Source organism: Oncorhynchus clarkii, chromosome 26 (genome assembly GCF_045791955.1).
Source record: "Oncorhynchus clarkii lewisi isolate Uvic-CL-2024 chromosome 26, UVic_Ocla_1.0, whole genome shotgun sequence".
NCBI lineage: Eukaryota > Metazoa > Chordata > Actinopteri > Salmoniformes > Salmonidae > Oncorhynchus > Oncorhynchus clarkii.
This window is the reverse complement of record NC_092172.1, coordinates 42,220,438-42,235,599: the sequence shown is the minus strand read 5'-3', so window position 1 is coordinate 42,235,599 and position 15,162 is coordinate 42,220,438. Positions and strand designations below refer to the sequence as shown.

The 15,162-nt window shown below is 49.3% G+C and overlaps 1 protein-coding gene across 1 annotated transcript in view; it reads right to left on the bottom strand.

The window, feature by feature from the left end:
* Positions 1-5,345: 5,345 nt before the first annotated feature.
* The window catches only part of LOC139384622 (multiple epidermal growth factor-like domains protein 11), a 52,652-nt gene continuing 42,835 nt past the window's right edge, over positions 5,346-15,162 (bottom strand). Inside the window, exons 12-13 of the mRNA XM_071129440.1 lie at positions 9,755-9,970; positions 5,346-5,717 (exon numbers count right to left, since the gene is read on the bottom strand). Coding sequence (XP_070985541.1) covers positions 5,500-5,717; positions 9,755-9,970 — 434 coding nt within the window. The 3' untranslated portion in view covers positions 5,346-5,499. The remainder of the gene's footprint in view (positions 5,718-9,754; positions 9,971-15,162) is intronic.

Here is a 15,162-nt window from a genome sequence, read left to right as displayed (position 1 = left end):
GCCAACTGGTTTGCCATCTAAGGTTGCAGTGACTTTATATTCACACATCTGTCCATCTGGTGGTATAGTGTGTCTGTCCATCTGGTGGTATAGTGTGTCTGTCCATCTGGTGGTATAGTGTGTCTGTCCATCTGGTGGTATAGTGTGTCTGTCCATCTACTGGCATAGCGTGTCTGTCCATCTGGTGGTATAGTGTGTCTGTCCATCTGGTGGTATAGTGTGTCTGTCCATCTACTGGCATAGCGTGTCTGTCCATCTGGTGGTATAGTGTGTCTGTCCATCTGGTGGTATAGTGTGTCTGTCCATCTGGTGGTATAGTGTGTCTGTCCATCTGGTGGTATAGTGTGTCTGTCCATCTGGTGGTATAGTGTGTCTGTCCATCTGGTGGTATAGTGTGTCTGTCCATCTAGTGGTATAGCGTGTCTGTCCATCTAGTGGTATAGTGTGCCTGTCCATCTAGTGGTATAGCGTGTCTGTCCATCTAGTGGTATAGTGTGTCTGTCCATCTAGTGGTATAGTGTGTCTGTCCATCTACTGATATAGTGTGTCTGTCCATCTACTGGTATAGTGTGTCTGTCCATCTACTGGTATAGTGTGTCTGTCCATCTAGTGGTATAGTGTGTCTGTCCATCTACTGGTATAGTGTGTATGACCATCTAGTGGTATAGCGTGTCTGTCCATCTAGTGGTATAGCGTGTCTGTCCATCTAGTGGTATAGCGTGTCTGTCCATCTAGTGGTATAGTGTGTCTGTCCATCTAGTGGTATAGTGTGTCTGTCCATCTAGTGGTATAGTGTGTCTGTCCATCTAGTGGTATAGTGTGTCTGTCCATCAAGTGGTATAGTGTGTCTGTCCATCTAGTGGTATAGTGTGTCTGTCCATCTAGTGGTATAGCGTGTCTGTCCATCTAGTGGTATAGTGTGTCTGTCCATCTGGTGGTATAGCGTGTCTGTCCATCTACTGGTATAGTGTGTCCGTCCATCTAGTGGTATAGCGTGTCTGTCCATCTAGTGGTATAGCGTGTCTGTCCATCTAGTGGTATAGCGTGTCTGTCCATCTAGTGGTATAGTGTGTCTGTCCATCTAGTGGTATAGTGTGTCTGTCCATCTAGTGGTATAGTGTGTCTGTCCATCTAGTGGTATAGTGTGTCTGTCCATCTAGTGGTATAGCGTGTCTGTCCATCTAGTGGTATAGTGTGTCTGTCCATCTAGTGGTATAGTGTGTCTGTCCATCTAGTGGTATAGTGTGTCTGTCCATCTAGTGGTATAGCGTGTCTGTCCATCTAGTGGTATAGCGTGTCTGTCCATCTAGTGGTATAGCGTGTCTGTCCATCTAGTGGTATAGTGTGTCTGTCCATCTAGTGGTATAGTGTGTCTGTCCATCTAGTGGTATAGTCTGTCCATCTAGTGGTATAGTCTGTCCATCTAGTGGTATAGTGTGTCTGTCCATCTAGTGGTATAGTGTGTCTGTCCATCTACTGGTATAGTGTGTCCATCTAGTGGTATAGTGTGTCCATCTAGTGGTATAGTGTGTCTGTCCATCTAGTGGTATAGTGTGTCCATCTAGTGGTATAGCGTGTCCATCTAGTCCATCTAGTGGTATAGTGTGTCCATCTAGTGGTATAGTGTGTCTGTCCATCTAGTGGTATAGTGTGTCCATCTACTGGTATAGTGTGTCTGTCCATCTAGTGGTATAGTGTGTCCATCTACTGGTATAGTGTGTCTGTCCATCTAGTGGTATAGTGTGTCCATCTACTGGTATAGTGTGTCTGTCCATCTAGTGGTATAGTGTGTCCATCTACTGGTATAGTGTGTCCATCTACTGGTATAGTGTGTCCATCTAGTGGTATAGTGTGTCCATCTAGTGGTATAGTCTGTCCATCTAGTGGTATAGTCTGTCCATCTAGTGGTATAGTGTTAGAATGCATCAGCTTTATTTTCTCCAAGTCTTCAGGGACTATATTGATCCAAAGACCACATCTGGAGTGAATCAGATGGCATCTTTATTGAAGTTGAAAACACTTTAAAAGAGGAAAAAGTCAAAGCAGCGTTGGGTACTACTAGGTTACAACAGACTATGGCAATTCTAGAATATGTTCCAAATGGCACCCTAGTCTTTTAGTAGTGAACCACTTTTGACCAGTGCTCTGGTGCACTATGAAGGGAATAGGGTGCAAGTTGGGACGTACCGCTTATCCTTATGAGGAGAAATATCAACTAACAAACTAACAAAGCCATGAGGAGAGAAAATACTGTCAATACTGTCTTGTGTATGATTGTCCTGTTACTCATGTTGCGCCCAATTCAGACATGGATATGTTGTCTTAAAGTCCATGTTAAGTGTTACTTACCTCAGGTCTGAATCGGGCCTGTTATAAACATGTCATTGTTATTGGTTGAATTGGTGAAATATCCATGTAGAGACAGAGATCAATGTAATAGTTCTGTCATTATCACATTGGATTGTGTCACAGGGTGTAAGTATACTATATATAATCATTACAGCGTTACTATAACTTAAAATGGTGCTACATTTGGAAATGGGACTTCTGAATCTCCAGGGAACATTTTGGCAGCATAAATACTTCTTAAACAGTTGTCTGTTTCCTTCGTGTCTCTGCATATTCCTGTAAAGCAGTTCAACTAGGACTCATTCCCATGTTCAAAACGGTCAGTGGGTAAATATGGGTAAAGTCTATGAAATAACAGTTTGTTTGTACCAAATAGTTTAACAATGACATTCGGGGTATTCTCTGTATACTACTATACTTAGATTCATGCACATTTACCAGCATTACACAACATAAAGTTATTAACCCTACTGTAAAACGGCAACATTAAATTCCTTAACTTTATATACAATAAATACAAAAAGATAACTTTTCCCGAAAGATAAAATATCGACCCGTTAAAGGATCATAAAAATATAAACATGAAATCAGCAAAGATGTGTCAAAATGAGTTGTAGAAGATAAGCGTTATTTTTTTTTAATAGATATATTTTTATACAGTATATAACCATGGGTCGTATTCATTAGTGCACACCGTTGAAAAACGTTTTGCAAATGGAACACGAAGAGGTAGTGCCTCCCTGTTTCAGTCCGTTGTCTTCTTTCAAAGACGTCGGTGCCCGATTAATACAATCCTGGTTTGTCTGGGAACTGTCATCGTCTCTTCTCCTTCATCTGCAGTTATATGAGTGTTAGCTGTGTTGCTGGCGATATCAATATACAATAGAACAGGGAATCCAAGCCCAGTCTGTCCCCATTCAGGTCCTGTAATGACTGTCTCTTATTACATCTCCAGTCCTCTGCCTGATAGAAAGGCAGATCTAATGCCATTTTGATGATGCTCCAAGCTGGTCTCATCTGAGACAGTTGTTGGTTTCTCTTCCTCTAGGGACAGCCTGTTTGGTTCCTGGTGGTTTTGTCCTCCTCTAGGGACAGCCTGGTTGGTTTCTGGTGGTTTTGTCCTCCTCTAGGGACAGCCTGGTTGGTTTCTGGTGGTTTTGTCCTCCTCTAGGGGCAGCCTGGTTGGTTCCTGGTGGTTTTGTCCTCCTCTAGGGACAGCCTGATGGTTCCTGGTGGTTTTGTCCTCCTCTAGGGACAGCCTGGCTGGTTCCTGGTGGTCTTGTCCTCCTCTAGGGACAGCCTTGTTGGTTCTCTGGTTACCCAATCCAGGCATGGAATAGAATCATTGAGCCAGGCATGACTATATATCGGTCCATGATATTTTGTGTTCATGACTCCACTGGTCTGTTTCATAGTGTGTGTGTGTGCGTGTGTCTGTCCTTCCTTCCTTTCCTAGGATGTGTGTGTGTGTCCTTCCTTCCTTTCCTAGGATGTGTGTGTGTGTGTCCTTCCTTCCTTTCCTAAGATGTGTGTGTGTGTCCTTCCTTCCTTCCCTAGGATGTGTGTGTGTCCTTCCTTCCTTTCCTAGGATGTGTGTGTGTGTGTCCTTCCTTCCTTCCCTAGGATGTGTGTGTGTGTCCTTCCTTCCTTCCCTAGGATGTGTGTGTGTGTGTCCTTCCTTCCTTCCCTAGGATGTGTGTGTGTGTCCTTCCTTCCTTCCCTAGGATGTGTGTGTGTGTCCTCCCTTCCTTCCCTAGGATGTGTGTGTGTGTCCTTCCTTCCTTCCCTAGGATGTGTGTGTGTGTCCTTCCTTCCTTCCCTAGGATGTGTGTGTGTGTCCTTCCTTCCCTAGGATGTGTGTGTGTGTCCTCCCTTCCTTCCCTAGGATGTGTGTGTGTGTCCTCCCTTCCTTCCCTAGGATGTGTGTGTGTGTCCTCCCTTCCTTCCCTAGGATGTGTGTGTGTGTGTCCTTCCTTCCTTCCCTAGGATGTGTGTGTCTGTCCTCCCTTCCTTCCCTAGGATGTGTGTGTGTGTCCTCCCTTCCTTCCCTAGGATGTGTGTGTGTGTCCTTCCTTCCTTTCCTAGAATGTGTGTGTGTGTCCTTCCTTCCTTTCCTAGGATGTGTGTGTGTGTGTGTGTGTGTGTGTGTGTGTGTGTATGCGTCTGTCCTTCCTTCCTTTCCTAGGATGTGTGTGTCCTCCACCGAGCCAGAGTGTAAACAAAGAGGGTACCACACATCTCCTGTAGTTATAGGACTTCCCAGTGTCTTCCTCAGACACTTCACATAGCTGTAATATATTACACGTTCAGTATGCTTTACACGTTAGTGAGTCCACACAGCAGTGAGTCCACACGGTAGTGAGTCCACACGTTAGTGAGTCCACACGTTAGTGAGTCCACACAGCAGTGAGTCCACACGTTTGTGAGTCCACACGGTAGTGAGTCCACACAGCAGTGAGTCCACACAGCAGTGAGTCCACACGGTAGTGAGTCCACACGTTAGTGAGTCCACACAGCAGTGAGTCCACACGGTAGTGAGTCCACACAGCAGTGAGTCCACATGGCAGTGAGTCCACACGGTAGTGAGTCCACACAGCAGTGAGTCCACACGGTAGTGAGTCCACACAGCAGTGAGTCCACACGGTAGTGAGTCCACACAGCAGTGAGTCCACACGGTAGTGAGTCCACACGTTAGTGAGTCCACACAGCAGTGAGTCCACACGTTAGTGAGTCCACACGTTAGTGAGTCCACACGTTAGTGAGTCCACACAGCAGTGAGTCCACACGGTAGTGAGTCCACACGTTAGTGAGTCCACACAGCAGTGAGTCCACACGGTAGTGAGTCCACACGGTAGTGAGTCCACACAGCAGTGAGTCCACACAGCAGTGAGTCCACACGGTAGTGAGTCCACAGAGTAGTGAGTCCACACGGTAGTGAGTCCACACGGTAGTGAGTCCACACGGCAGTGAGTCCACACAGAGCTTCTGTTGGTATATTATCTAGTATGTCCACTAACATTGATGTTGCACTGGTACTTTGTCTCTATAGTCACATTACAGTCTTTATCCGCAACCCCAGGTGGAGCAGACCGTGCCCCAACAGTAAGTCATAGGTCTAAGGTCGCGGCCCAGCGTTAGGGAGTGGTCTGTCTATAGCAGGGAGCTGGTAGGGCTGCCGGGCAAGGGTGGGCTGTGGCTCTGGTGGCTATGCTCCTGGCTGTGTGTAGGGCTGTAGCTCTGGCTGTGTCTCAGGGGCAGCAGGTCGTAGTGGCTGGGGATGTGGCTGTTCCTGGGGAGGTCGTACGGGTTCTGAGGGTACGTGGGAACCACCACACCGTTACAGCCCTGGAGAACACTCACCTTGGGTTCTAAAGGGGGGATGGAGGTATATAGATAGGGGGATGGAGGGATGGAGGGATAGAGATAGGGGGATGGAGGGATAGAGATAGGGGGATGGAGGGATATAGATAGGGGGATGGAGGGATAGAGATAGGGGGATGGAGGGATATAGATAGGGGGATGGAGGGATATAGATAGGGGGATGGAGGGATATAGATAGGGGGATGGAGGGATATAGATAGGGGGATGGAGGGATATAGATAGGGGGATGGAGGGATATAGATAGGGGGATGGAGGGATATAGATAGGGGGATGGAGGGATATAGATAGGGGGATGGAGGGATATAGATGGGGGATGGAGGGATGGAGGGATAGAGATAGGGGGATGGAGGGATAGAGATAGGGGGATGGAGGGATAGAGATAGGGGGATGGAGGGATATAGATGGAGGGATATAGATAGGGGGATGGAGGGATATAGATAGGGGGATGGAGAGATAGAGATGGAGGGATATAGATAGGGGATGGAGGGATAGAGATAGGGGGATGGAGAGATAGAGATAGGGGGATGGAGAGATAGAGATAGGGGGATGAAGGGATAGAGATAGGGGGATGGAGGGATATAGATAGGGGGATGGAGGGATAGAGATAGGGGGATGGAGAGATAGAGATAGGGGGATGGAGAGATAGAGACAGGGGGATGAAGGGATAGAGATAGAGATAGGGGGATGGAGGGATAGAGATAGGGGGATGGAGGGATATAGATAGGGGGATGGAGGGATAGAGATGGAGGGATGGAGGGATAGAGATAGGGGGATGGAGGGATATAGATAGGGGGGTGGAGGGATATAGATAGGGGGATGGAGGGATAGAGATAGAGGGATGGAGGGATAGAGATAGGGGGATGGAGGGATATAGATAGGGGGATGGAGGGATATAGATAGGGGGATGGAGGGATAGAGATAGGGGGATGGAGGGATATAGATAGGGGGATGGAGGGATATAGATAGGGGATGGAGGGATAGAGATAGGGGGATGGAGGGATATAGATAGGGGGATGGAGGGATATAGATAGGGGGATGGAGGGATAGAGATAGGGGGATGGAGGGATATAGATGGAGGGATGGAGGGATAGAGATAGGGGGATGGAGGGATATAGATAGGGGGATGGAGGGATAGAGATAGGGGGATGGAGGGATATAGATAGGGGGATGGAGGGATATAGATAGGGGATGGAGGGATATAGATAGGGGGATGGAGGGATATAGATAGGGGATGGAGGGATATAGATAGGGGGATGGAGAGATATAGATAGGGGGATGGAGGGATAGAGATAGGGGGATGGAGGGATATAGATGGAGGGATGGAGGGATGGAGGGATAGAGATAGGGGGATGGAGGGATATAGATAGGGGGATGGAGGGATAGAGATAGGGGGATGGAGGGATATAGATAGGGGGATGGAGGGATACAGATAGGGGGATGGAGGGATATAGATAGGGGATGGAGGGATATAGATAGGGGGATGGAGAGATAGAGATGGAGGGATATAGATAGGGGATGGAGGGATATAGATAGGGGGATGGAGAGATAGAGATAGGGGGATGGAGAGATAGAGATAGGGGGATGAAGGGATAGAGATAGGGGGATGGAGGGATATAGATAGGGGGATGGAGGGATAGAGATAGGGGGATGGAGAGATAGAGATAGGGGGATGGAGAGATAGAGATAGGGGGATGAAGGGATAGAGATAGGGGGATGGAGGGATAGAGATAGGGGGATGGAGGGATATAGATAGGGGGATGGAGGGATAGAGATAGGGGGATGGAGGGATAGAGATGGAGGGATGGAGGGATAGAGATAGGGGGATGGAGGGATATAGATAGGGGGATGGAGGGATATAGATAGATGGATGGAGGGATATAGATAGGGGGATGGAGGGATAGAGATGGAGGGATGTAGGGATGGAGGGATGGAGGGATATAGATAGGGGGATGGAGGGATATAGATAGGGGGATGGAGGGATAGAGATAGGGGGATAGAGGGATGGAGGGATATAGATAGGGGGATGGAGGGATTAGGGGGATAGAGATAGGGGGATGGAGGGATATAGATAGGGGGATGGAGGGATAGAGATAGAGGGATGGAGGGATAGAGATAGGGGGTTAGAGGGATGGAGGGATATAGATAGGGGGATGGAAGGATAGAGATAGGGGGATGGAGGGATATAGATAGGGGGATGGAGGGATAGAGATAGGGGGATGGAGGGATGTAGATAGGGGGATGAAGGGATAGAGATAGGGGGATGGAGGGATGTAGATAGGGGGATGGAGGGATAGAGATAGGGGGATGGAGGGATATAGATAGGGGGATGGAGGGATATAGATAGGGGCATGGAGGGATGTAGATAGGGGGATGGAGGGATATAGATAGGGGGATGGAGGGATATAGATAGGGGGATGGAGGGATATAGATAGGGGGATGGAGGGATGTAGATAGGGGGATGGAGGGATAGAGATAGGGGATGGAGGGATAGAGATAGGGGGATGGAGGGATATAGATAGGGGGATGGAGGGATAGAGATAGGGGGATGGAGGGATGTAGATAGGGGGATGGAGGGATAGAGATAGGGGGATGGAGGGATGTAGATAGGGGGGTGGAGGGATAGAGATAGGGGGATGGAGGGATATAGATAGGGGGATGGAGGGATATAGATAGGGGAATGGAGGGATAGAGATAGGGGGATGGAGGGATGTAGATAGGGGGATGGAGGGATAGAGATAGGGGGATGGAGGGATGTATATAGGGGGATGGAGGGATAGAGATAGGGGGATGGATGGATATAGATAGGGGGATGGAGGGATAGAGATAGGGGGATGGAGGGATAGAGGGATGTAGATAGGGGGATGGATGGATAGAGATAGGGGGATGGAGGGATGTAGATGGAGGGATGGAGGGATATAGATAGGGGGATGGAGGGATGTAGATAGGGGGATGCAGGGATAGAGATAGGGGGATAGAGGGATGGAGGGATATAGATAGGGGGATGGAGGGATGTAGATATAGATATAGATGTAGATAGGGCGATGGAGGGAGAAGAGAGAAAGAGAGGCTTGAACTTTTCTGACTAATCAAAGTGATCATTCAAACACTTCATACAAGTCCCCTCCACAATAACCCCCTAACCCTAACCCTAACCCTAACCCTCCACAATAACCCCCTAACCCTAACCCTCCACAATAACCCCCTAACCCTAACCCTCCACAATAACCCCCTAACCCTAACCCCCTAACCCTAACCCTCCACAATAACCCCCTAACCCTAACCCTCCACAATAACCCCCTAACCCTAACCCCCTAACCCTAACCCTCCACAATAACCCCCTAACCCTAACCCTCCACAATAACCCCCTAACCCTAACCCCCTAACCCTAACCCTCCACAATAACCCCCTAACCCTAACCCTAACCCTCCACAATAACCCCCTCAGACAGAGAGAGAGAGAACAGACAGACAACAGACAGAGACAACAGACAGAGACAACAGACTGAAACAACAGACATAGACAACAGACATAGAAAACAGATAGAGACAGAGACAACAGACTGAAACAACAGACTGAAACAAGAGACATAGACAACAGACATAGAAAACAGATAGAGACAGAGACAACAGACTGAAACAACAGACTGAAACAACAGACATAGAAAACAGACTGATAACCAGTCAGTTACACAGAAAAACAAATTCCTCATGAGCTCATCTTCTCCAGAATTAAGGGGATGTCGATGACCCTACATCCCCCGTAACTCACCCAGTAGGACATCTACATAACTATATATCTATAACTCACCCAGTAGGACATCTACATTACTATATATCTATAACTCACCCAGTAGGACATCTACATTACTATATATCTATAACTCACCCAGTAGGACATCTACATTACTATATATCTATAACTCACCCACATCATAGACGTTCTTGCTGAAGGTGTGTGTTGTGGTGGTGTTGACTATAGCAGAGGAGCAGTAGGACATCTACATAACTATATATCTATAACTCACCCACGTCATAGACGTTCTTGCTGGAGGTGTGTGTGGTAGTGGTGGTGGTGACTATAGCAGAAGAGCAGTAGGACATGTCGTGGTGGACAGGACTCTTCATCTCTACATAGCTGCTCTCTGTGTGTTTACAGGCCACGGCCTGCGGGTCATTGATGGTGGCGTAGGGGTTCTCACTGTTCAGAGAGCAGGTGCTGGACAGGGAACCCTTCATGTAGTCTGACAAAGACAAATGACACACTGAGAAGCAGGAAGACAGGAACACTTTTTTACCAAGGTGAAGGTATCTGTTAGCGAATGATTCTGATATCAGCAAGGACATTGTCAGCCTTTCAATGCATTCGTCATATCAACATTGGGAGACGAATACAACATGAGATTACAATTCTACCCCAGGAGGTAAGACAGGTGAAAACTCTTATCCACTGACAACCTGTAGATAAACAATTAAAAACAGAGTACAGGGTAAATCACACAGGACACAACATTCACACTATTAGTAACATATCACAGTATAAAGCATTTAAATCCAAAAGTAGTGAGTTTGTTTATGGGGTGTTGTGTTAGTTAGAGACTGGAGGAGAGGAGGAGAGGACCAGAGAGGACTGTGTTAGGTAGAGACTGGAGGAGAGGAGGAGAGAGGAGTGTGTTAGTTAGAGACTGGAGGAGAGGACCAGAGAGGAGTGTGTTAGGTAGAGACTGGAGGAGAGAACCAGAGAGGAGTGTGTGAGACCATCAGGAGGAAGGAACACACACAGAGGAGGAGATCACAGGCGTGCCCTGTGGAGAGAGAGACACAGAGGTCAAAACACACACATCAGTTCATACACAAACCAGAGAATGTGAGCGGTGGTGAGTGGTCTGAAATCCCGCTCACTGCTTACAGAGCGGTGGTGAGTGGTCTGAAATCCCTCTCACTGCTTACAGAGCGGTGGTGAGTGGTCTGAAATCCCTCTCACTGCTTACAGAGCGGTGGTGAGTGGTCTGAAATCCCTCTCACTGCTTACAGAGCGGTGGTGAGTGGTCTGAAATCCCTCTCACTGCTTACAGAGCGGTGTTGAGTGGCCTGAAATCCCTCTCACTGCTTACAGAGCGGTGGTGAGTGGTCTGAAATCCCTCTCACTGCTTACAGAGCGGTGGTGAGTGGTCTGAAATCCCTCTCACTGCTTACAGAGCGGTGGTGAGTGGTCTGAAATCCCTCTCACTGCTTACAGAGCGGTGGTGAGTGGTCTGAAATCCCTCTCACTGCTTACAGAGCGGTGGTGAGTGGTCTGAAATCCCTCTCACTGCTTACAGAGCGGTGTTGAGTGGTCTGAAATCCCTCTCACTGCTTACAGAGCGGTGTTGAGTGGTCTGAAATCCCTCTCACTGCTTACAGAGCGGTGGTGAGTGGTCTGAAATCCCTCTCACTGCTTACAGAGCGGTGGTGAGTGGTCTGAAATCCCTCTCACTGCTTACAGAGCGGTGGTGAGTGGTCTGAAATCCCTCTCACTGCTTACAGAGCGGTGTTGAGTGGCCTGAAATCCCTCTCACTGCTTACAGAGCGGTGGTGAGTGGTCTGAAATCCCTCTCACTGCTTACAGAGCGGTGGTGAGTGGTCTGAAATCCCTCTCACTGCTTACAGAGCGGTGGTGAGTGGTCTGAAATCCCTCTCACTGCTTACAGAGCGGTGGTGAGTGGTCTGAAATCCCTCTCACTGCTTACAGAGCGGTGGTGAGTGGTCTGAAATCCCTCTCACTGCTTACAGAGCGGTGGTGAGTGGTCTGAAATCCCTCTCACTGCTTACAGAGCGGTGGTGAGTGGTCTGAAATCCCTCTCACTGCTTACAGAGCGGTGGTGAGTGGTCTGAAATCCCTCTCACTGCTTATAGAGCGGTGGTGAATGGTCTGAAATCCCTCTCACTGCTTACAGAGCGGTGGTGAGTGGTCTGAAATCCCTCTCACTGCTTACAGAGCGGTGTTGAGTGGTCTGAAATCCCTCTCACTGCTTACAGAGCGGTGGTGAGTGGTCTGAAATCCCTCTCACTGCTTACAGAGCGGTGGTGAGTGGTCTGAAATCCCTCTCACTGCTTACAGAGCGGTGGTGAGTGGTCTGAAATCCCTCTCACTGCTTACAGAGCGGTGGTGAGTGGTCTGAAATCCCTCTCACTGCTTACAGAGCGGTGGTGAGTGGTCTGAAATCCCTCTCACTGCTTACAGAGCGGTGTTGAGTGGTCTGAAATCCCTCTCACTGCTTACAGAGCGGTGTTGAGTGGTCTGAAATCCCTCTCACTGCTTACAGAGCGGTGGTGAGTGGTCTGAAATCCCTCTCACTGCTTACAGAGCGGTGTTGAGTGGTCTGAAATCCCTCTCACTGCTTACAGAGCGGTGTTGAGTGGTCTGAAATCCCTCTCACTGCTTACAGAGCGGTGGTGAGTGGTCTGAAATCCCTCTCACTGCTTACAGAGCGGTGTTGAGTGGTCTGAAATCCCTCTCACTGCTTACAGAGCGGTGGTGAGTGGTCTGAAATCCCTCTCACTGCTTACAGAGCGGTGTTGAGTGGTCTGAAATCCCTCTCACTGCTTACAGAGCGGTGGTGAGTGGTCTGAAATCCCTCTCACTGCTTACAGAGCGGTGGTGAGTGGTCTGAAATCCCTCTCACTGCTTACAGAGCGGTGGTGAGTGGTCTGAAATCCCTCTCACTGCTTACAGAGCGGTGTTGAGTGGTCTGAAATCCCTCTCACTGCTTACAGAGCGGTGGTGAGTGGTCTGAAATCCCTCTCACTGCTTACAGAGCGGTGGTGAGTGGTCTGAAATCCCTCTCACTGCTTACAGAGCGGTGGTGAGTGGTCTGAAATCCCTCTCACTGCTTACAGAGCGGTGGTGAGTGGTCTGAAATCCCTCTCACTGCTTACAGAGCGGTGGTGAGTGGTCTGAAATCCCTCTCACTGCTTACAGAGCGGTGGTGAGTGGTCTGAAATCCCTCTCACTGCTTACAGAGCGGTGTTGAGTGGTCTGAAATCCCTCTCACTGCTTACAGAGCGGTGTTGAGTGGTCTGAAATCCCTCTCACTGCTTACAGAGCGGTGGTGAGTGGTCTGAAATCCCTCTCACTGCTTACAGAGCGGTGGTGAGTGGTCTGAAATCCCTCTCACTGCTTACAGAGCGGTGGTGAGTGGTCTGAAATCCCTCTCACTGCTTACAGAGCGGTGTTGAGTGGTCTGAAATCCCTCTCACTGCTTACAGAGCGGTGGTGAGTGGTCTGAAATCCCTCTCACTGCTTACAGAGCGGTGGTGAGTGGTCTGAAATCCCTCTCACTGCTTACAGAGCGGTGGTGAGTGGTCTGAAATCCCTCTCACTGCTTACAGAGCGGTGGTGAGTGGTCTGAAATCCCTCTCACTGCTTACAGAGCGGTGGTGAGTGGTCTGAAATCCCTCTCACTGCTTACAGAGCGGTGGTGAGTGGTCTGAAATCCCTCTCACTGCTTACAGAGCGGTGGTGAGTGGTCTGAAATCCCTCTCACTGCTTACAGAGCGGTGGTGAGTGGTCTGAAATCCCTCTCACTGCTTACAGAGCGGTGGTGAGTGGTCTGAAATCCCTCTCACTGCTTACAGAGCGGTGGTGAGTGGTCTGAAATCCCTCTCACTGCTTACAGAGCGGTGGTGAGTGGTCTGAAATCCCTCTCACTGCTTACAGAGCGGTGGTGAGTGGTCTGAAATCCCTCTCACTGCTTACAGAGCGGTGGTGAGTGGTCTGAAATCCCTCTCACTGCTTACAGAGCGGTGGTGAGTGGAAATCCCTCTCACTGCTTACAGAATCCCTCTCACTGCTTACAGAGCGGTGGTGAGTGGTCTGAAATCCCTCTCACTGCTTACAGAGCGGTGGTGAGTGGTCTGAAATCCCTCTCACTGCTTACAGAGCGGTGTTGAGTGGTCTGAAATCCCTCTCACTGCTTACAGAGCGGTGGTGAGTGGTCTGAAATCCCTCTCACTGCTTACAGAGCGGTGGTGAGTGGTCTGAAATCCCTCTCACTGCTTACAGAGCGGTGTTGAGTGGTCTGAAATCCCTCTCACTGCTTACAGAGCGGTGTTGAGTGGTCTGAAATCCCTCTCACTGCTTACAGAGCGGTGTTGAGTGGTCTGAAATCCCTCTCACTGCTTACAGAGCGGTGGTGAGTGGTCTGAAATCCCTCTCACTGCTTACAGAGCGGTGGTGAGTGGTCTGAAATCCCTCTCACTGCTTACAGAGCGGTGGTGAGTGGTCTGAAATCCCTCTCACTGCTTACAGAGCGGTGGTGAGTGGTCTGAAATCCCTCTCACTGCTTACAGAGCGGTGGTGAGTGGTCTGAAATCCCTCTCACTGCTTACAGAGCGGTGGTGAGTGGTCTGAAATCCCTCTCACTGCTTACAGAGCGGTGGTGAGTGGTCTGAAATCCCTCTCACTGCTTACAGAGCGGTGGTGAGTGGTCTGAAATCCCTCTCACTGCTTACAGAGCGGTGGTGAGTGGTCTGAAATCCCTCTCACTGCTTACAGAGCGGTGGTGAGTGGTCTGAAATCCCTCTCACTGCTTACAGAGCGGTGGTGAGTGGTCTGAAATCCCTCTCACTGCTTACAGAGCGGTGGTGAGTGGTCTGAAATCCCTCTCACTGCTTACAGAGCGGTGGTGAGTGGTCTGAAATCCCTCTCACTGCTTACAGAGCGGTGGTGAGTGGTCTGAAATCCCTCTCACTGCTTACAGAGCGGTGGTGAGTGGTCTGAAATCCCTCTCACTGCTTACAGAGCGGTGGTGAGTGGTCTGAAATCCCTCTCACTGCTTACAGAGCGGTGGTGAGTGGTCTGAAATCCCTCTCACTGCTTACAGAGCGGTGGTGAGTGGTCTGAAATCCCTCTCACTGCTTACAGAGCGGTGGTGAGTGGTCTGAAATCCCTCTCACTGCTTACAGAGCGGTGGTGAGTGGTCTGAAATCCCTCTCACTGCTTACAGAGCGGTGGTGAGTGGTCTGAAATCCCTCTCACTGCTTACAGAGCGGTGGTGAGTGGTCTGAAATCCCTCTCACTGCTTACAGAGCGGTGGTGAGTGGTCTGAAATCCCTCTCACTGCTTACAGAGCGGTGTTGAGTGGTCTGAAATCCCTCTCACTGCTTACAGAGCGGTGGTGAGTGGTCTGAAATCCCTCTCACTGCTTACAGAGCGGTGGTGAGTGGTCTGAAATCCCTCTCACTGCTTACAGAGCGGTGGTGAGTGGTCTGAAATCCCTCTCACTGCTTACAGAGCGGTGGTGAGTGGTCTGAAATCCCTCTCACTGCTTACAGAGCGGTGGTGAGTGGTCTGAAATCCCTCTCACTGCTTACAGAGCGGTGGTGAGTGGTCTGAAATCCCTCTCACTGCTTACAGAGCGGTGGTGAGTGGTCTGAAATCCCTCTCACTGCTTAC